This window comes from Gopherus evgoodei, chromosome 4, assembly GCF_007399415.2.
Source record: "Gopherus evgoodei ecotype Sinaloan lineage chromosome 4, rGopEvg1_v1.p, whole genome shotgun sequence".
NCBI lineage: Eukaryota > Metazoa > Chordata > Testudines > Testudinidae > Gopherus > Gopherus evgoodei.
In genome coordinates this window covers 75,858,436-75,881,862 of record NC_044325.1, presented here as the reverse complement: position 1 = coordinate 75,881,862, position 23,427 = coordinate 75,858,436, and the positions used below count along the sequence as shown (strand labels likewise).

The following is a 23,427-nucleotide window of genomic DNA, read 5'->3' as shown; positions in this document are numbered from 1 at the left end:
GTTTCCTCGTAGGTATTTATAGAGGCAGATATTTTCCAACCCCTCCCCTCAAGTTACTTCTACCCTGTATAAATTTAGCTCCTTCCAGCTCATCTCCCATTTTTCCAGTTTTGTTACCCTTCTTTGTATGCTCCAGCAGTTTGTGTCTCTCCTTCTAAACTGTGGAAACCAGAACTACACACAATAGTCTGGCAGCAGGGGGTCTAATCACTCCTGTCTCAGACTTGCTGTTCCCAGAGAGCTGCCCCCAGTTTGCAGCTGTGTTATCTCCCCTCCCTGAGTGTAAAGGGTCAGTCACTCAGACTGATTCATGTTGATGGCCTGAGATTCCCAGGCTTTATAGCTCACTTGGTTGTCTGCAACAGCCATGTTTATTTCTTCTCCCTCCCAATCGTAGGGAGGTCAGCCAATCTGATCACAGATCAATTTGCCACCCCTCCCCAGTTTGTGTGACGCCTCACTAGTTGTGTTGACGCCCAAGTAGACCCTGTCTCCCTTTTATCTCCCGTCCTGCCTCAGTAAGTGCACTGGAGGCCGGCAAGACCAATTTTCAAAATCAGCCTAGGGTGCTTGGTTATCAGATATTCCTGTCTCACTATTCTCAACCTGAGACAGACAACTGGTGGGTTCCTGTTTCTCTCCTCCTACCCTTTTCAGGGATTGAGATTTTCCCTGGCTCCCAGGCACCCACCCCACAGCACATGAAGGTTCTTCTTGGAGTTTTGTGCTTTTCTTCCTTGGTGCAGTCCTGAAGGTCTTGGGCAGATTCTATCCCCATTGTTCCACTTCCTCCTTTGTTCTTGGACTCTCCAAATATTGTCTCGGATAATTTCCCTGCTTCCTGCACAGGGTCTCAGGTTCTCTTCCCACTGGTCACCTTTATGTCAGGTCATGCTCCCTTTAATTTCCTGATGGCCTCCTTTTCCCCTGTGAGTTCCCATGTTTCTAAATATTCTGTCCAGAGATGCAGGAAACCAAGGTTGGGGAGGAAGGTAATTTCCTACAGCACTGCAGGATCTCCACACTTACGCAGAGAATCGAAAGGGGGCAGGAAACATCAGTGGGATTCCCTAATACTCCATTCCACAAGAGGAATGAAATTTTCTCCCACACAGATGTCAGAACAGTGGGAACCAAGGAGAGGTTGGGTAGAGACACGTGTCTCAATGGAGAAAGATTTCCCCACCTCCACTAGAGAGAGGGGCCTGGATTCCCTTTGAATACCAGGTCATTGAAGAAAAGTAATTCTTCAAGTTGAGCTTTTATCCTCCAATGAATCTGTTAAATCCCAGGAGGTGAGTAAAGGAAGCAGCTGCATTTCCTTGTGGTCCTAGGGAGAGGAATTCTGCATTCTAATTATTTTCCTTCCTGCTATACCCACTGGGAGCCCAGCTTTTCATCAGTTCTCATCTGTGCATACAGCTAAACAGACACAGACATCAGTTGTCAGATGATCTCGCTCACAGGATCCCACAGCAACAGATGAATGAATGACAGGAGCATAACTTAGAAGGGCTGTTTTCCCCCCCCCCTCACAGAGCACCCAGGGTGGGTAACATTGCAGCCCACTAGATGGAGGGAGGGCACACTAATCCAGAACATACTCACACAGCACATTTGTTTATTTACTCCACCTATATAGCTCACCTACACAAACCCATTTACATGAGGAAGAGGACACTCCCTCTTCCCCCCCACCCAAACACAATTCCTCCCACATGACCCCAACCAGTCCAGAAAGCAAGAATGGGCCTGGCACAATGCCTGAGGTTAGTGGATTTGCGCTCTGTCAGAATATGGGAGCCTCAGAGTCCAGAGCCCCACAGCTACTAGCTCCCTAGCTCTGAAATCTGAGGACTGTCAGCTCAAGCACCTTAGTGAACCTCAGCTGTTGTGAATATAAATGGAAAAGCATCTCATACAGTCAGGACCACTGGAGCTCCCAAAAAGGAGCCAAGTGGTAAAGGAGACACTGCCCAAGGGCAATTGATCTGAAGGGCGGGTGGAGCAGAGAGGTAGGCTCACTTGGTGTGTGTGTCTGTTCACAGGTTTTATATTTTAGTTCAAAACTATTTTCATCAGCTCAAACAGAAGTAAATCAAAGTTTAAAAAAAAAAGCATGCTAGGGACTGAACATGGGCATAGTACAGAGCAAGCCTCCTCTTTGACTTCTACTCTGACTACAGATGCCTCCACTATTCCCATCCTGCGCTACCTATACACATAGTCCTGACTAATAGCTCTCTGTTATTCCAGAAATAGGCCTCAGTCAAAAAGGACAGTTAGCAGGTGCGAAACAAACCAAAACAAACTCATTTTAACGTCTAAATCAGACACAGAGTTTTCAGGTCCATAGAGGAAAGTTAAAACCTTCATATTTCAGCCTTCTCTCTCTCTCTCACACACTCCTGCCTGTAGATGCCTGCTAGCGTGCTCACCCACATGTACACACAAAAGGAGTTATTTCCTTACTGCAGCCATCTTCATCACTGTGGTCCCCACAGTCATTGTCACCATCACATTGCCACTGAGCCGGGATGCACGTGCACTCGCCAAAGGCACTGACTGCGCAAGTAAAGTGATTGCGTCCACAGGAACAGTCAGTGCTGCTTTTTACACCTGCAGGGGGAGACAAAGAAAATAATCAAAATGGTTAGAGAGAGCGAGAAAGGATCCCATTGTTTTAACGTAAGTGCAACAGCTTCCAAACATCACAATTATTCCCCACATATACAACCCATTGCAAAAAGAAAAAACACCTTCCATCCTTGGTGTCACTGATATGTACAGATTCCCAGAGTGACACTATCTGGAAGTAACACCACAAAGCAAGCAGCCAGGAAGAGGCCTGGGGATCAGCACAGCAGGCAGATATTTGTGCTTCCTTAAATTTAATTTTCACTGTCACCTTCTCACCCGTGCATCTTTGTTATTTACTTGAGTCTAGTTCATCTAAGAGCAGACCCCTACAGATCTAAAACAGTTCACTGTAATTCATCTGGTGACATTTGCAGTCGCACCTCGTTGTGGAGTTCATGGAAACAGAGAAGAACACAGGACCCATTTAAGAGAAAAAGAACAAAGTTAATATGGGTGGAATCTTCCAGAAGATCTATAACAGTGAGATGGGTGAGGCTGTGGCATCAATTTCCAAGGGATAAGGTGGGAGCCCTGTCACTTAGGACCAGAGAACGGAAGACAAAGGCCATAGCGAACAGACTATAGGGAATATTCCACCACTGGACCCGAAGGAACAGGTGGACAAGATGGCTTAAAAGGTATTTGCATCTTTAAAAATGTCTATGATTTGTGAATTAAGAACTCTTCCAATTTTATCCCAAGTCTTGCGATATTGTCAGGGATGCTAAACAATTATATGAGTTTCCGATTTCTGCCTTCAATCTTGTGAAGTTTTATCCCTATCCAAAATGGCCCCCAGTCTCCCTGATGATAATGAGAAATGAAACGACAGACTGCCCTCAGCAAGTTGGCCACCATGTCCCTTTAATCTGTACATGTGAAAGTGAGCTGGCTGTCCCCAGGAAAGATGGTCACCATCTCCTAGGAGGATGCAGAGGAGGCAGAAATGAAACTACAGTGACAGCAGGGCGGGCAAATCTGTTACATAACAGGGTGTTCCCTATCTTGTAATATTTGATCGATATTTTATTTAAAGCCCTCCGGCATCTCAATTACATAAGTATCTCAGTTCTAGCCTCTAGCGTAGAAAAACATTGATATGGGACTCAAGTTCATCCTAAGGGCTTACAAACCAGGAGGGAAATATAAATAAACTTTTATTAAAGTCTCATGATCTTTAGGGGTCTGTCTCATGATACTGAACATTTGGGTTTGGCAATACTGGAAATGGGACAGGAAACTATGTGGAGTCGGGGAATGTGGGGAGCAGGAGGAACAAAGGGGTGTGCTTAGGGGAACATAACATGGCAGAGAAGGAGAACGTGACTGGTAGGAGGCTGTGAGGGGAAAGGAAGTGCAGTATAGAAGGGGCAAGAGAATTCAGGGCCAGGTGGGGAACTTCAGACCGTGGGAGAGCAGGGAGGATGAGTGAGTGGGACAGCCAAACTAGGGAGGGGGACAGAGTGGTAGTTCACCACCCCCTCAGCAACAGAAAGGGATAAGCAGAGCCCCCTTTGAGCAGTTAACAGGAAGAACTGTACTGCGGGGGGGGTATTTAAGGGGCAGTTTTGAACCTAAGATGATGGCACACAAATTGGAGAAGGAGCTGGCACTTCTCTTCAAGGCAAAAAACCAGAAGGGAGGCAAAAAACAACTATTATTAATTTTTAAATATCTCAATTTTTAAATTAATCTCATGAATTTGGGGGGTCTGATGCATGGTATTTGAATATATGGGCTGGCAATACTGAACACTTGCTACAGACGTTCTAGACACACACACACACACACACACACACACACACACACACCACTCCAGAATGACTCAGTAGGAAGGAAAACAAAGGAGGCCATCAGACCCAGAAAGTGCTGAGCTAGGGTTGCCAGGCATCTGGTTTTCAACCTGAACGCCTGGTCAAAAAGGGACACTGGCGGCTCCAGTCAGCACCGCTGACCAAACCACTAAAAATCCAGTCAGTGGCACAGCGGAGCTAAGGCGGGTTCCCTGCCTGCCCTGGCTCCATGCTACTCCCGGAAGTGGCTGGCATGTCCAGCTCCTAGGCGCAGTGGTGGCAATGGAGACTCCACGCACTGCCCCTGCCTCAAGCGCCGGCTCTGTAGCTCCCATTGTCAGGCAGGCGCAGCGCACAGAGCCACCTGGCCACTTCTGTGCCTAGAAGCGAGAGGGAGCTGCCTCTGAGGTAAGCGTCACCCAGAGCCCACACCTCTCACTTCCTGCCCCAGCCTACACCCGAAACCCCTCATCCCCCAGCCCCACTCCAAAACCTGCATCCCTAGCTGGGGCCCTCAACCACTCCTGCACCCAACCCCCTGCCTCAGCCCAGTGAAAGTGAGTGAGGGTGGGGGAGAACAAGTGATGGAGGGAAGGGAGATGGAGTGTGTGTGGGGGGGAACCTCGGAGAAGGGTGTCGGTTTTGTGTGATTAAAAAGTTGCCAACCCTATGCTGAGATAATCAGCAACACCAGTAATAGAGCTTCCATGCTATCTGAAGTCCAACACCTATTAGTTCTCTACAGAGTCCTTAAAGAAAAAAAAGAGGGTTGATAAATCTCAACTTCTAGTGTATCTGTTTAAATTAAAGCCTCCTAGACCTTCTTTAATAGAACATAAGGAGAGTTCTGGGGAGGAGAGGAGACAAACAAGCTTTTCCCTTCTCCCCTGCCTCCTTTGCACATCACCTTTAAAAGGCTTCATGGAAACATGTTCTTAGAAGGAATTTTAAAGAACAGAGAATAGTTAACATTTGGTACAAAAAGGAAAGAAAAAAAATGCTTCAAGAGTAAAGGGCTGGGACAAGGGTGCAAAGATGAGAGAGTGGAAAGGAGACCAAGGGAATCATAGAATCATAGACTTTAAGGTCAGAAGGGACCACTATGATCATCTAGTCTGACCTCCTGCACAACGCAGACCACACAATCTCACCCGCCCACTCCTGTATCAAACCTATGTCTGAGCCACTGAAGTCCTCAAATCATGGTTTCAAGACTTCAAGGTGCAAAGAATCTTCCATGCCCCACGCTGCAGAGAAAGGCAAAAAAACCCCAGGGCCTCTGCCAATCTGCCCTGGAGGAAAATTCCTTCCCGACCCCAAATATGGCGATCAGCTAAACCCTGCGCATGTGAGCAAGACTCACCAGCTAGACACCCAGGAAAGAATTCTCTATAGTAACTCAGATCCCACCCCATCTAACATCCCATCACAGGCCATTGGGCATATTTACCACTAATAGTCAAACACCAATTAATTGCCAAAATTAGGCTATCCCATTATACCATCCCCTCAATAAACTTATCATGCTTAGTCTTGAAGCCAGATGTGTCTTTTGCCCCAACGGCTCCCCTTGGAAAGCTGTTCCAGAACTTCACTCCTGTGATGGTTAGCAACCTTTGTCTAATTTCAAATCTAAAACTTCCTGATAGCCAGTTTATATCCATTTGTTCTTGTGTCCACACTGGTACTGAGCTTAAATAATTCCTCTCCCTCCCTGGTATTTATTCTTCTGATATATTTGTAGAGAGCAATCATATATTCCCTCAGCCTTCTTTTGGTTAGGCTAAAGAAGCCAAGCTCTTTCAGTCTCCTTTCATAAGACAAGTTTTCCATTCCTCAGATCATCCTAGTAGCCCTTCTCTGTACCTGTTCCAGTTTGAATCCTTTTTAAACATGGGAGACCAGAACTGCACACAGTATTCCAGATGAGGTCTCACCAATGCCTTGTATAACGGTACTAACACCTCCTTATCTTTGCTGGAAATATCTCGCCTGATGCATCCTAAAACCACATTAGCTTTTTTAATGGCCATATCACATTGGTGGCTCATAGTCATCCTGTGACCAACCAATACTCCGAGGCCCTTCTCCTCTTGTTACTTCCAACTCATGCGTCCCCAGCTTATAACAATAATTCTTGTTATTAATCTCTAAATGCATGACCTTGCACTTTTCCCTATTAAATTTCATCCTATTTCATACTAATACTCCAGTTTACAAGGTCATCCAGATCTTCCTGTATGATATCCCGATACTTCTCTGTATTGGCATTACCTCCCAGCTTTGTGTCATCCACAAACTTTATTAGCACATTCCCACTTTTTGTGCCAAGGTCAATAATAAAAAGATTAAATAAGATTGGTCCCAAAACTGATCCCTGAGGAACTCCATTAGTAACCTCCCTCCAGCCTGAGAATTCACCTTTCAGTATGACCTGTTGTAGTCTCTCCTTTAACCAGTTCCTTATCCATCTTTCAATTTTCATTGATGTGGGAAGTGATAGCAGAGCAAGGGGGGGGGGAGAAAACAGAAACATACGCAGTAGCAGAGTATTACAGAGCCCTGAAGATGAGGCCAAGCTAAGAAACTTGAGCATGATTCAGAAGGTGGGGAAACACAGTGACGGTGTTCAAAGAGGAAAGCAAGATGTCATCCATGGAACTTGCTTGACTATTGGAAGTTAATTATTTGGGGTAAATAATCAGCTTGCCAATTCAAAATTAAGTTTACAAGACCAATCACCCCCTTCAAATCTCTTCATCAACCCACATTGACAGAGAAAAACACTCAAACTGGAAACTTATGAAAATTCTGGGCAAAACCATCTTCTGCTGGGAGCTTACCACTGCCTAGAAAGGCAGAAACCGATTGCATTTTGTCTCTGTGCTCTCAGGTTGTCCTTACCTAATCCCTTTCTATGGTCAACTTCACAGAGCACCAATTATTCTACCACTTTGCCCAACAGTACCTGGCAACTCATCTGAGCTAGTTTGAACTCTGACTGTGTTCTAAGGGAAGACACAGCAGCACCCCCAGCTTCGCCTTCCCATACAGCAACAATCTGGGAGGTAAAGGAAAGTGGATGAGACTTTTCAGTTTCATTGTTGTTCCTTCTCCAGAAAAAAACAGAATAAAAATGTAATTCAACAGAAGGCTAGGCCTACAGCGAGTTTGAGCCAATCAATTTGAGGTGGCATCTGCCAACAACAAGAGATAAAGTGTCAAGACAGTCAACTCCCAAACTTGGGGGGAAACTTTTACAAATTATTTTTAGATGAATGGCAAATCAGAGGTTTATTTTTATGGGGCATTAGTTTTGCTGCCAAATATCAAGACAGTGGTGGAGCTTAGAGAGCTGAAGGGGAATAACTGCAGCTGTCTAGTAATATTAAGAATTCACTGTGTGTGCTGCAACTTACTCTGCTATATTCCCAATTTTATAATCATCTTTAAAGTTAAACTCTGCTATTAATCATAGAATCGTAGAAATCTAGGGCTGGGAGGGACCTCAAGAAGTCGTCAAGTCCAGCCCCCTGTGCTGAGGCAGGACAATGTACACCTAGACCATCCCTGACAAGTGATTGTCCAAGTAAATGTACTTTGCTTGACCTAAACTGATACAGTACATAAAATAGTTAAGTCACATGCCTTTTATTATCTTCAGTGGCCTAATGTTTTGTGGTTTGTGATCTTTAGTTTCACTGGCCTTGTGGTTATTTCTAGTAGTGCCTTTTATAAACCCTGCTTTACCCTGGCAATACTGCAAGCTGAGGACACTGCAGATACTACAACCCCTTCCTCCAACACTGAGAAATAGGCTTACATTTTTTATACATAACTAAATCACAGTTAATGTGTGTCAAAGAACTAACCACAGCAAGGTGGACCGTTTCTCTCTTCTATAAACACAAAAGGTAAAATCCCCCTTCCCCTCCGAAGTCAATGAAAGTTTTGCCCTTGATTTCAATGAGGCAGGATTTCAACCTCCTGTGTCCAACACTCTGCTCTATCCTCTCACATACAGCACACTCGGAACTTTACTGCTGCTCCCCTCTGTAACAGGAGACACCTAGAAGACTAGGGATTAGGAGACTGTTCTCCCCAGAATACCAAATTACCTTGAGGGAAAGTAGAAAGAGTGCAGTGGGGGTGAGGAGACTCAATGAAGTGTCATTCCTTGCTGGTGAACGCTCTCTCTAAAAATAGGGCATGTGTGATAGGAAACTAACTAAGTGCACATTGGTGTGGAACATGACCCTGTCTCACGTTTCAATTCCAATCAGCTAGAGGAATCTGGAAATGGGCCGGAAGTCAGGGTGTCTCCCCTTCGGGCAACTAAATAAGCAACCAGGCAGAAACATCCCCTTATAATCACATTAGAATGTCATTCACTTGGGCTACTGCAGACTCCTATACAACAAGAACACACACTGGCATCCCCAATCTTGACTTTGCTAAACATTTATCTAGAATTTTTCATTGCCAAGGAGACCAAGACACTATCGATTCTCTATACATAGGAATCACTTTGCCTGTCTCTGAAGCAAAATGGAAGCTGTTTAACAGTGCACACAAACTCTCTAGCCACAGGAAGTTTGTAAGAATATTGACTCAGTTAGTGGGCTAACTGCACCTCTGACCCTTCCTGCTCTCTTTGAGAGCACCACCTCAGGTCTTGGGCCACAAGCAGTCACCTCTCTAGGGGTAGAATCACACAATTTTCTCACTCTCAGACCAGCCCCTGGGCTGCCGTCCCTGTGACCAACCACAATTACCGCAGCAGGACAAACTTATCCTCAGTACCTGCAGTTCTGTTCCCTCCAGGAGCAATGATAGTGGTGTCCAGTACTCAAGCAGCCATCCTATAACAAAATTTTATTTAATTTAGAATGAAAGCTGTCATAAACAGAGTGTTAAGGGTTAATGTCTCTTATGTAAAGGGTTACAAGCAGGAAACTGGACACCTGACCAGAAGACCAATCAGAAGACAAGATACTTTTAAATTCGGGTGGAGGGAAGTTTGGGTGTGAGTTCTTTGTTCTTCTCTCGGAGGGTCTGAGAGAGACCAGACATTACAGGCTCTCTAAGTTTCTTTTTATATAGTAAGTAAAACAGGTGGTTTAGGCTTTTTAATTGTTTTACACTATTTGCATTTGTGGATCTGGCTGGTTAACTTTTATATGTATAGTTGCTGGGAATATTTTGATTTGTATTGGTACTGGTGGGAAAGTCTCTTTCTGGTATCTGTAAGCTATAAGACCCTGTAATATTTACATCTTGAAGTTACAGAGATAATTCTTTACTTTTTCCTTTCTTTTATTAAAAGATTTCTTTTTAGAGAACCTGATTGATTGTTTTTTTCTCTGTCTCCCTTGTTTTATTCCAGGGGATTGGAATAACTCACCAGGATGGGCAGGGGAGACGGGAGGAGGGAGTGATAAAATCTCTCTGTTTTCCTTGAATCTGTTTGCCTCTTTTTGAAAGGGAAGGGAGATGCTTCTCTGTATGGTGATTTAAGAGGTTAGATCAGTATCTCAGAATAGCCCAGGGAGGGAAGTTCTGGGAGGGGGAAAGGTGGGGGAATGGTTTATTTCTCCTTGTTTTAAGAACCCAAGGGATCTGGGTTCTTGGGGTCCCCAGGGAAGATTGGGGAGGTCAGAGTGCCCCAAAACACTATATTTTTGGGTGGTGGCAGCCTATCAGATCTAAGCTGGTAATTAAGCTTAGGGAAATTCATGCTAGTATCTCATTCCTGGACTCTATGTTCAGATTTGAGAAAGAATACTATGACATGGTGTGCAGCGTCTGGGAAAGATAAGAATCCAAAAGCCAGTAAGATTATTAATTTGCTTCTCTGCTAGCTGGTTATAAGCAGAGGGAACGGGTTTTGTTTTGTTTTTTTAAACTGCAGCTAGAGAATTTTTTTTTCTTGCTCCGTCTAGCTGTGCATAGGGAGGGCTATTAAGGTTTAACGACAGTCGTTTGTTAAACAAAGCAGCCTTAAGTGTTCAGTAACGCACTCCAGCCAGAACACATTTGTAAATGAAAGACAGTTTCTTTTGCTTTTTAACTCTTTCGGGAGAGGCTAGGAAGTTAAAAGGACTCTGTTGCTAAGCAACCCCAGGAAGCCAACAGAGAACCTGCATTTCAGGCAGTAAACACCAGAGGGCGTCTCAGCACAAGAAAACAGGATCCATGACTACCAAGGACCTGAAACAGGAACTGGCAAGACAGGAGGCAGAGGAACAAATCAGAAACGCAGACTACAAGTGAGACATGGAAAAGAAACTACAAGAACTAGAAATAAAACAAAAAGAGATGGAGCTGAAAGAGAAGAAAAAAAATCAAAGAAAAAGTAGAGAATTATCTCTGTAACTTCAAGATGTGAATATTACAGGGTCTTATAGCTTACAGATACCAGAAAAAGACTTTCCCACCAGTACCAATACAAATCAAAATATTCCCAGCAACTACACATATAAAAGTTAACCAGCCAGATCCACAAATGCAAATAGTGTAAAACAATTAAAAAGCCTGTAGTAATGTCTGGTCTCTCTCAGACCCTCCGAGGGAAGAACAAAGAACTCACACCCAAACTTCCCTCCACCCAAATTTAAAAGTATCTTGTCTTCTGATTGATCTTCTGGTCAGGTGTCCAGTTTCCTGCTTGTAACCCTTTACAGGTATAAGAGACATTAACCCTTAACACTCTGTTTACGACAAAAGCATTATAGAGAAAACAGATATTAAAAATCAACCAATCATCCTATGTGCAGGCCTATTTACCTAGAATTTACCATCCAAAAAGCAGACTTTAACAAACTCAGAGAACTGATAGGCAAGGTGCATAGGAAGAAAAATGAAAGGATAAAGCAGTTCAGGAGAACTGGCAGTTTCTCAAGGAGCCCATATTAAAGAGTATCACTGCAAAGTATCCCAATGCAAAGGAAATGCTGGGATGAACAGTCAGAGGCCAGCAGCACTCCATCAGGAGATCTTTAATGACCTAACAAATCAAAAGGAAATTCTAAAAAAAGTGGAAACATGGATGAACTGCTAAGGAGTACAGAACAATAGCACAAGCCTGTAGAGACAAAATCAGAAAGGCTAAGGCACAACGTGAGTTACATCTAGCAAGGGACATAATAAAGCAGTGACAAGAGATTCTTTAAATACATTAGGAGCAAGAAAAAGATGAAGGAAAGTGTAGGGGCCTACTTAGCAGGGGAAAGGAGAGCTAATAAAAGGAGAGCTGATACCAATAAAGCTGAGGTGTTTAATGCCTATTTTGCTTCAATCTGTACTAAAACAGTTAATAGCACCTGGATACTCAACACAATTAAATACTAATGATAAGGGAGAAGGAAGACAGACCAAAATTGGGAAAGAACAGGTTAAAGACTATTGAGATACATTAGATGTATTCAGGATGGCAGGGCTTGATGAAATTCATCCTAGGGTACTTAAGGAACAAGCTAAAGCAACCTTGGAACCATTAGTATATCTTCGAAAACTCCTGGCGGATGGGTGAGGCCCCAGAAGACTGGAGAAGGGCAAACATAGTGCCTATCTTTACTTCATTTGAGAAAGAAAAATCAAATGCACAACTATAAATCAAAATAAATATGAGTCAACAGTGTAACGTTGTTGAATAGAAAGGAAACATTGTTCTGGGATTTATTAGTGTTGTAAGCAAGACACAAGTAGTAATTCTTCAACACTACTCCACACTGATTAGGCCTCAACTGGAGTAGTGTGTCCAGTTCTAGGTGCCACATTTTAGGAAATATGTGGACAACTGTGAAAAAGTCCAGAGAAGTGCAACCAAATTTTTTTTACAGGTCTAGAAAACCTGACCTATGAGGGAAATTGAAAAAAATGGGTTTGTTTAGTCTGGAAAAAAGAAGACTGAGAAGGGACATAATCTTTTACATACTTGAAAACTATTGTTATAAGAAGGAAGAAAAATTGTTTTTGTTAACCTCTGAGGATAGGACAAGAAGCAATGATCTTAAATTGCAGCAAGGGCAGTCTAGGTTGGACATTAGGAAAAACTTCCTAGCTGTCAGGCTGATTAAGCATTGGAATACATTGCCTAGGGAGGTGGTGGAATCTGTTATTGGAGATTTTTAAGAGCAGGTTAGACAAACACCTGTCAAGGGTCAATCTAGAGCAAAGGTCCCCAACGTGGTGCCTGCGGGCGCCACGGTGCTCGCTGCGGCGTCTAAGTGCACCCGTGTACTGGCCAGCGGACAAGCATCCACCGAAATGCCGCCGATAAGCTGAGTCATCCAGAGCCATCGCCACCGAAATGCTGCTTGGATGACGCTAGTTGTTGGCGGCATTTTGGTGGTGATGCCTATTGACATTGCAGCTTGTCGGTGCAATTTCAGCGGATACTCATCTGCCACCACAGTCCTCCGTGGCTTATCGTCTGGCACCCGCCACTGATCTAGAGAATACAGTGAAACTCCGCTATAACGCCATAATTGGGGTTCAAAAAATTCAATCGTGATAAATGTGGGATAACTTTATAGGGGGGTTATGAAAATTTACTATTTCAAGCTGGTCAGTTTAAGTCTTGTATAAAAAAAAAAAAAAAAAAAAAAAAAAAACAACCACCCAACAACGGTTATCCCAGCGTGTTTTAAACACAAAAGTAGTAATTTAATTACACGTACTGTACATGAAAGAAACGTGATATTGACTATACTAATCATTGCGCAGAGTGCAAAGTCAATCTGATTGCATGACTCCATAATTTTAAATTTCATCACTTCTTAAAAAAAAAAAGCTATCTAGTGTGGTCTGCTTATTTGTTGAGGACTGTTGGCTTCTAGCAAAGTCAAGTATGCTTCTGAGTTGGAGGATTTTGATGCTGTCCATGTTTCCAGCCACCTCAAACTGGCTTCTAGGTGCTTTACTGCCTTGGACACTTTTGGTGGGAGAGCTGAGGTGCCATCATTGTCGTCGTCATTAGCGCCACTGGTTTCAGGCTCTGGTGGTGCAGCTTCATTCTTCCCACTGACATTTGCAACAATTTCGTCATCTGAGTTGTGTTCACATATGGGGCAGATGTCATCCGCTGAAAATCAGTTGAGGATATCATGATGATTGTGCTCATATTCTCCGAGCGCTTCTTTGGCTAAACATACGTCATCTTCAATCAATCTTGTAAATTCAGGCTTGTAGTCATTACCATCATCACGCGTAGATGACAGAAAAGCTGGACCAAGACCCTTTATCCAGCATCGTTCAATGCAACATGCAGCAATAGCATCCCAGGCTTTCCTGCTGAGGTGACAGACTTCTTTCAAGTTGAGTGATGCCAGTGATATGTCGACAGATGAATTGTTATCCGCTACCATCCGCTTGACCATTTCGCGACGATAGTTTTGCTTAAATACCAATATGATGCCTTGGTCCAGTGGTTGGATTTCTGATGTAGCGTTCTTCAGGAGATAAGAGACTTCAATCTTGCCATCATGACTGGGGGTGGGCAGGGCAATTATCCAGCAGCAGGAGAGCTTTTTCCTCTTGCTTGAGTTTTCGCAAATGAGCCCGTACGGCTGGCACGAAAGTTTTATGGAACCAGTCTTTAAATATGGAGCTTATTCATCCATGCATTCTTGCTGTTGGTGTATTCAAAGGGAAGGGCCTTCATATTAACATGAGGAAAACATCTGGGAGACTTCACTTTTCCTATCATCAGAGGTCTGACTTTCTGGCTGCCAGACTTGTTGACACAAAACAAGAGTGACTTGGTCCTTCCTCTGCTTAAAGCCTTCTCGTTTGTGACTATCAGTCCTGGTTGTGCGGGTGCGATCAGATAACATTTTAAAGCATAAACCAGTCTCGTCACAGTTGTAAACTTGATTGGCTGTGTAGCAACCTTCCTCTAGCAACTTTTTAAGCTCAACTGGGTAGGAATTGGCAGCCTCTTTATCAGCTGAGCGGATTTCCCTGACACAAGAACTTGGTTTATAGTGTGCCTTTTCTTGAATCTGTCCAGCCAGCCATTACTCGCCCTAAATTTGGATTCATTTCCATTGATAAGGCGTTCAAATTTCTCTGCTTGAGCTTTCAGAATAGGGCCAGAAATGGGAACTGCTTCTGAGTGAGCCAGGACAAACCATTGATACAAGGCTGAATCTAGGCCTTCGTCATTAGCAAACTTGACCTTTTTAAGCAGTAAACCAGTTTCCTCTTCAAGAACGCAGGGTAGGCTATGGAGCTTTTCTTTTTTCCACCCTCACAGAGTGGACTTGCTAGTTCCTAGATCACGAGAAAGCTGGGTTTGTTGTTTGCCCTTCTTTGGTTGATCCAGGGCGTACAATTTCTCTTGGGCAAAAAACAACTTGCATTTGCGAACTGCTGCATCCATAATGGTAAAATATTTTTTTAAATATAGGAAATTAATAACAAGTTCATAGGCAAACACCATACACACATACAACCCGAGAACTAAGTGCAATGGGCCTGCAACAGCCATGAGTCACTTTATCCTATAAGACCAGAAGAACACGGTTTATTTATAAATGTCGTAAGAAAAAAGTATTCCGGCAAAACATGACCAGTATTACGGCCTTAAAGGAGAGCCAACTTATGATCGTGTTATATCCGAATTCACATAATTGCAAGGTTTGACTGTACTTAGTCCTGCCATGAGTGCAGGGGACTGGACTAGATGACCTCTCTATGATTCTAAAGTGGAGAATAACTGGCTATGTGGTAGTACTGCTGAAAAGGATCTGGAGGTTGTAGAGGATCACAAATTGAATATCAGTGAACAATGTGATGCACTACATAAAAAGCTAATGTTCTGGGGTGAATTAGCAAGAGTATCATATGTAAGACACTGAATGTAATTGTAACGTTCTACTCAGCACTGGTGAGGCCTCAGCTGAAGTACTGAGTCCAATTCTGGGCACCACACTATAGCAAAGATATGGACAAACTGGAGAGTGAGTCCAGAGGAGAGCAACAATGATAAAAGGTTTAGAAAATCTGACCTATGAAGGAAGGTTACAAAAAAACGGACATGTTTAGTCTTGAGAAAAGACAACTAAGTGGGGACTTGACTCCAGTCTTCCAATATGTTACAGGCTGTTATAAAGAGGACAGTGATCAATTGTTCTCCATGTCCACTGAAGGTAGGACAAATAGTAACTGGCTTAATCTGCAACAAGGGAAATTTACTTTAGATATTAGGAAAATCTAACGACAGTGGTAGTTAAGCTCTGGACTAAACTTCCAAGAATCCTCATCACTAGAGGTTTTTAAAAACAGGTTGAAGAAACACCTGCCAAGAATGGTCTAGGTTTACTTGGTTCTGCCTCAGTGCAGGGGGCTGGACATGACTTGCCAGCCCTACAGTTCTATGATTCTATCCCTCTCATTTAGTCTGGCAGGACCAACTTCTTCAGAGCTTCTCAATGTTACCCTGTCCCCTTGAACAGTCCCTGACAACTGATCCCCTCTTCCTCTCCTGAGAGAGCTTTTTAACTGTTTAGTGTCCTTTTGATCTCTAGTTTCCCAGCCTGGCAAAACAGCTGTGCAACATCAGACTGAAGCCTAGAAGCATGCCATTGTTCTGTAATTGCACCCCAATGTGTGTTGGTAAGTTTGCTTTTCTCTAGCTCCTGTGTTGCTTTCCTGGTTGTTTCACCTCCTCCACACTCCAGTTCCCTATTAAGCTAGATCAATACATTCATATAGGAAAGTTTTATAACCCAACATACAAAAACTTTCCCTTACTGACTAGGTCACATACAATGTTTATAAAGTTATTACATTTCAGTAGTCTGAGATTATTACATAGCAGCTCCATATCAGTCACAAATATAACATCCATTGGAATTTACAGGGAATTTAGGGAGTCAGAATGTAATCACCCAGACTGGACTTTGCAGCCCCCTGTTTTATTAGAGGTGTCCTTTTTCAGATGAGATTAAAATTCTTGCTTCATTTAACTTCCCATGGCCCTTTTCCTTCCAAGGGTAGGGATGTTAATTCCAATTTCAGCAAGAGCATAAGAACTTAAGAACGGCCATATTCGATCAGACCAGAGATCCATCTAGCCCAGTATCCTATCTTCCGACAGTGGCCAATGCCAGGTGCCCCAAAGGGAATGAACAGAACAACAGAGATTATGTGGCTACTCTTATTTCCAGTCTGTTGCTGGTTCATCTGCCAGATACTATTGCTTAAAAAAGTTCTCCATCTGCGGAGGCTGGCCTTTGAAGTTAACAGCTAGTTAACTGATCAACTCTTTGTCAGGATGTGGAAGCTCACTCTGGAATAGTAGCATTTTCTAGTAATCCCTGAATAAGGTTGAAGTTGCCTCAGTGGACATGGGCTGAGGGTAGCACATGTAATGATGCTGCTATGGATCCTACGTGGTCCTCAGGAGTACTCACATTCCTTATTCCCAGACACACAGGACCAAGTGAGTAAGCAGGGTACTGCTTCCCACTCCCCCCAAAAAAACATCTTTTTAGTTATCTATCTAAACCTAACATGATTCTACAGAAACTGGCAGACAACAGTTTGCTTGTTGGGTAGAAGTGATGCATTTACCCAAGATTAGCTAACCGTTATGTTCTGGGTACACATACATCTAGACCTTTCATAGTATTGCAAATTTGAGAGATTTTTGGTGAGGTGGGGTGGGAGTACTGATCTAATGCTCCGAAAATCCAGAAAAGACAATATCTGCCTGGGTTTACTGCCTGTATAAACTATTCCGTTTTGAACCACAGGGCTCTAGGAAGATCATTCATTCTTTAGGTCCAGGACTGAGGGTTTGGCTACACTTGCAGCTGTAAGCACTGGGAGTTAAAGCTGTCTTCGTACAGCTGTGTAGGGAAAGCGCTGTAGTGTGGCCACATTTGCAGCAGTGTTGGGAGTAGTGCATTATAGGCAGCTATCCCAGTGTTCAAGTGGCTGCAATGTGCTTTTCAAAAGAGGGGGGTGGGGTGAAGTGTGACAGGGAGCGTGGGGGAGACAGAGAGAGTGGATTTTTGGAGCTGACACCGTGGCAGCTCCCTGCCTTGCAAGTTCTGAGGACTTGAAGATACACAGCACCAACCTTCAATCATTTTAAAAGTTTCGACCCCTTCTCTCTCATTCACTAAATGCAAATAGCCTTCAGATCAGATAAGCAGCTGCTCCAAAATGGAACCCCCTTCTCCGCCTCCGGGCTGCTTCTCTCCTCAAGCAAACACTGTGGACATTCCAAAGGGATCCCCCTGCCTGCCTCTGCTCGAGCAAACAGTAGTTGTGTTTGTTTTTCAGATAAGCAGCTCTTGGAGCCCCGAATTCACAACAAAACAAAGAGAGGCATCACAAAAAAACAAAGAGTGTTATTTTTACTTAAAAAGCATTATGGGAAGGTTCCGGAGGTCAGTTACAGCGTAGTAAGATTACTCACTGTTTACACTGGCACCCCTGCGCTGCAAGAGCAGGGCTGTTCTCTTTATTCCTCTCGTTGAGGTGGAGTACAGCCAGCGCTGTAGCCAGGGAGATACAGCGCTGTATGTGCCTTGCCAGTGTGGACAGAGAGTAAGTTACAATGCTGTAAAGCCACCACCAGCGCTGCGACTCTCAAGTGTAGCCAAGCCCTGAGTGTCACAGATCTGGGGAGGCACACACACACACACACACACACACACACACACACACACACACAGTCTGCAATGCACAAAATAAAACTTTTACCTTCACTTGGTGCACTAGAGCAAAATGTTAATGGCATACTGACTTTTGTTTGACACCTCATCACTAGAAACACACACAAAAATTGGAAGAAAGCTGAAAGAAAAATATTATGGGGAGAGGGGAAAAAAACTAAATATGTACAGTATAAAGTCTTTGGGAGAATGTGGGTGTGTGTCATAGGCTCGCTGACCCATTAATGAGAGTCAGGCCCAGCCTCACTTGTGATGGCTGAGATCCCCCATCCCACCGATCCTGATAGGCTAGAGATCAAATGGCCCTGTTCAATTATTAGGCCCAGCTGAGAAAGGGTTCTTTATTTCATATTTGTTTTGGACTGACTTTGGACTCTGCTACTCTGTATGGGGGTTGAACACTTGTAATGACCTGCCTAGAGGGTGGTAACACAGTCAGGGAAACTGAGGCATAGCAACTGCAGTGCTGTGCTCACTAAGAGGAGTCACATGGGCATGACAGCGAGATAACATGCTAAAATATTTGGAGCATCTGAACCCCTTATTGGGGAACCCTAAAGTAGACACTGCAAAACCTGCCTTACAAGGGAGGCTATCCTTCTAGCAGGAATGTCTCTGACACTCCCCTCAGAACACAAAATTCAGGAAATGGTGCTTGAAGGCTTTGAAACTATTGGCCTGTCCCTACAAGTGGTACATTCAGAAGTTTGTATAACTTGCATTCGAATCAGATATCAAATCTCTGGAGGCCCTGGTACAGGCAGGCAAAGTTAGTTCAGCTTCTCCCACTACTTAAACATCTTGGTGGCCTTTATCAGTGAGCAGTGCCCCTTCTGACATCAGAATGTGTTGGTGTAATGTTCCTTCTCCACTGTCTGCCAACAGAGTTCTCTGTTTAAACAATGGTCAGCAAATCCCTCTTCTAAAGCTGGATTAACTGTACTCTCCTTCAGTGGAAAACTGCTATTTGGGGAAGAGAGGAAAAATCCAAAATCTACTCTGAAACTAAAATTCTCAGTTTCCCTCAAGATAGACAAGCAAAGAAAGTGTAGCCATTTGCTATAGAAAGTGATTCAGGGAAACAACTTCCTACAGACCAGGAAGGGAATTTCATTCCAGCCTAACTGTGCTCAGGTCAATTCAAAGATCAGAGAACTGCCCTAACCTCAAGAGGACAACTGCATGATGCAAAACCAAGCCCAGCTCTTAACAGGGGACAACTACAGAACTATTCTGGCACAGGCCTTGTAACTGCAGGCCCATTGGGTGCTACAAACAGTGGTAGACAAGCATGCTACAGAATTTACCCCAGAGCCTTACTGAAAACATGAATTCTAGCCCATGCTTCAAATAAATTGTCAAGCAAGTGTGGGATCTTGGAATAGAGAAATGAAAAAGGCCTTTTAGACCTTCAGCTGAACGTTTCTGGTGTCTTGTCAAGTGTAATTTTTATATACCCCCCGCAATGAGGCTTCCACACCTTCCCTGGGGAAGCAATTTCACAGCCTCTCATACTATCAGAAGTCTGTTGTATTTATTTAATCAAAATATTGCCTAATATTTTTTACTTTTATCTTCAGTCTATTACTCTTAGTACAACTGTCATCCGGGCCAAGTTCAACAAATTCAGTAGATCTGGTTTATAACATAAGGAAGACAATTGCAATAAGATTGCAGTCAATTAAGATTTGAGAGCAGCAAAAGGACATACGAGTTAATGCTAGCAAAAAGGGATTCAGGGGAAGTGGTGTCAGATTCTTACAAGTACTTTTAAGGGTAAATGAATAAGAAAAACTGGTAAAAAACTGGAGGGAGTAGAATTAATAACTAAAGGGGAAAAGAGACAGGAGGCTTTTTAAAAATGTGAACATAAGACTCAAGAACCGAATGCTCAAGAGGGGGATGACTTAGAGTTGCTTTCTCCTCCCTTTAAGTTACATACTCACATCTTGTGAGAGAGAACACTGGAACTCAAGACTCCTAAATTCTAGTCCCACCTCTTCCACTGACTCCATGCAATATCTTGGGCAAATTATTTATTTTCATCTGTAAAATATACTACTTCAGCAGGATGCCTGCCTTAAGGCTTCATGCTTGTAAAGGACTTTGGTATCCCTGAATGAAAGATACCATAGAAGGACAGAATATTAGGTCCATAAAATCCACCTACTCACAAAACTAATTCAACTTGTCTTGAATATGAACCAGAAAGATCAAACTCTGACTAAATGACCACAAACAAAAGGTAATGAGAAGTGGCACTATGTCAAGCTATGGAGGGTGAAGATGCTAGTAGATACCATTGGGAACAGTGTTAGGTCGAGTCTTATTTAATATCTTCATTCGTGATCTGAAGGAGAATAAATGGCATGTTAAAGAAGTCTGCAGGTGCCGCCAAAATAGGACTAGCTGCAAACACTACTGAAGACAGAAAAATAATACAAAAGAGACCTTAAAAGATTAGAAATATGGGCAGGAAATTAAGATTCAACCTAGAAAAAATGCAGCTAATTCATCTGGTGGAAAATAATTTGAAACAGACTCTCAAATACTATGAGGGAAGTAAAAATCTGGAAAGCAAAAATGCTTAGAGAAACTAAGGCGAGACAATGGACAAGTTAGACATGGGTTTACAGTACAATACTGCAGCCAAAAATATATATATGAGCTACATATGCAGAGGCCTGGCATCAGGGAGCTGAGTGGTCCCTCTCTAAATAGATCTGAAATAAAACATTCAATTCTAGGTACCTCTGCACCAGAAAAATGTAGAGAAAGTGGAGGGAATTCTGAGAATGAGATTGTGACAAACTGGGAAAGTTCTTAATGTTTTCTCTGAATACTGCGTTGGTGCCTCAGTGTCCCCATGGCAGTGTCCCCATGGCAGAGCAAAGGGCCAGTGCACCTAAATGCCTGGCACTCTGTCTCCTAACAACTGATGGCCTGGGCCCCTCCTCTGCAAAGGTGCCAGCTGAAGGTGTTGGAGACAAAGGGATCAGCTGACCTCCTGGCCCGGGAAAGGGGCTGAGGAGAGAGGAGGGGCTGGGAGGGGTTGTTAGTCTGAAGCTGGCTGGGGTCGAGGAGTGAAGTGCAGACGTGGGGGGTCTGGTTCACTGCCCCCCGCCAGAATGGACCCGGCCGAGGGGTCTGGTTCGCTGTATCTACAAGCTCTGTTTTAGACCCTGTTCCTGTTATCGAATAAACCTCTGTGTTACTGGCTGGCTGAGTCACGTCTGACTGCGAAGTGGGGGTGCAGGACCCTGTGGCTTCCCCAGGACCCCACTGAGGCAGGCTCGCTGTGGGAAGCTCACGGAGGGGCAGAGGATGCTGAATGCTCCAAGGAGAGACCCAGGAGGTGAAGCCGTGTGAGCTTCTTGCCCTGAACAAGTCTGCTCCAAGGGAGAGGAGGCTCCCCAAAGTCCTGCCTGGCTTGGTGGGGAGCAGTTCCAGAGCATCGCCCGGTGACTCCATGACAGAGATTTATCAGGTGCTAAAGGGATTTCAGAGGGGAAAAAAAACCACCACCACAGTATATAGCTTGGTTAAGTGACAGCCAAGGGAAGACATAGCAATAACCATCTACAGATATCTGAACAGGTTAATACCAGTAAAGGAGAGGAACTATTCAGAGTGATCACAGGGATAAAATTATGAGTAAGGAGGTGGAATGAAGAAAGGAAACATTTAGGCTGAACATCAACATTCCTATTCCTGACTGTGAGATGCATTAGGTTGTGGTATTGTCTCCCTAGGGAAACGATGGAAGTCCCATTACTTGGATCACTTAACACTAAACTGGACAAAGCACCTGGAGAACAGACTGTAGAAAATAATTTTGCTTTCCAATGGCTCACAGGTGTGGAGCGTGAAAGAGGGATGGACTATATAAAAACCAATACAAGAAGTTTTCCATATCAGCCAGGCAACTGCTGAACCTGCTGCTCCAAATAACTGGTGTAGCCAGGCCCATTTATTTAGAAGAAAATAAAGTCACTCAAAAGTTCAAACTGCGCCATCTCCACACATTGCTTGGAAAGAGCTAAATCCAAGACTCTGGAGTAGTTTAAACGAACCAAAAGAAACTCCTTCATTCTTTAGTTCCCTACTTCTCTTGGCTTAGGTGTGCACAATTCAGGGATCTTTTCTCTGCATTTAGTTGCCATTGGATGGTAGAAAATTTGCATTGTTATATGGGTGTTATCAAGATATCTTACTTTGGTCCAGTTAAAAGGCCTACACTGTCATGCTAACTGTGCCAAATACAACTAAATATCTCACGAATCACAACCCAGGTCTTGTTAGCTGGCTCCAAGTGCTTGCCAAGGGATACTCTCCCTCCAAGCAGTCCAACACAATACTAGCCTCTCAAACCAGTCTTCAAGCATCATGAGCTTGGAGGGTTATAAATCCAGTGACAATATCAATGAGCACATCTTTGTTCTAGTACCAGAACCGCTATCCTTCAGAGAAGGATTTGGACTGTCTGAAATACACTAGTGTTCAAGGCTGCACTATCACCACTCTCTTCTCAAGAGCGTCTGATGGCATTAGATCCTAAATAAGGCAGTTTACATCCTTACAGTTTCTCCATGGAATGCATCACTAGAAAACTTACACTGGGGCCCATTAATTTCTGTATCAATATTTATTAATATTTTGTTTCGTACCTTCAAGGTACTCACTAGCTGGGGTCCAGCTCCTTCAGTCTTTTATCATCATGTATATGCACTCATTCACTGAGGCCAGATTCAGCTGGCCACTTGCTTTGTCCTATATAGAACCTTGAGTTCCAGAGAGTAAGGCCATTATGGTTCCTGCATGTAGAATTTACTTCCTGTTACTAATAGACATACCCCTGTCTTGACATGATGTTTGCTGCAGCTTTTGCCTTCTCTTAAGCATAAACCATTTTATAACACATAGCTCATACAAAGCACCCAGTGACTCTTGAAGGATACTTCAGAGAAATACCTTTTGCTTTAAGCCATGAGTTGCTTTTTCTTGCTTAGTTACAAGTTCCTATGAAATGGAACCAGTAACTATTTCCTACCACACAAACACAGAGTTGCAACTAAACATCTCAGGGACAGATCTTATGTGGCCACCCAAAATGATAAATGACTTTCACATAGGACCACTCCACGCAGACACATTAAATGGTAATGAGCCACCAACTGGAAAGAGGTAAACATGAAAAGGTTGCTTCTGTATAATGTGGTCCAAAGCTGTCACCACCAGCCTCTAGTCAGGACATCACCTGCAAGACAGAATGTAAGTGATTCAATCCCTAAAAATTCAAACAC

At 43.6% G+C, this 23,427-nt stretch overlaps 1 protein-coding gene across 1 annotated transcript in view; it reads right to left on the bottom strand.

Moving 5' to 3' along the window:
* The window catches only part of LRP4 (LDL receptor related protein 4), a 112,514-nt gene that overhangs the window by 54,554 nt on the left and 34,533 nt on the right, over positions 1-23,427 (bottom strand). The window contains 1 exon segment of the mRNA XM_030559901.1: positions 2,473-2,619. Coding sequence (XP_030415761.1) covers positions 2,473-2,619 — 147 coding nt within the window.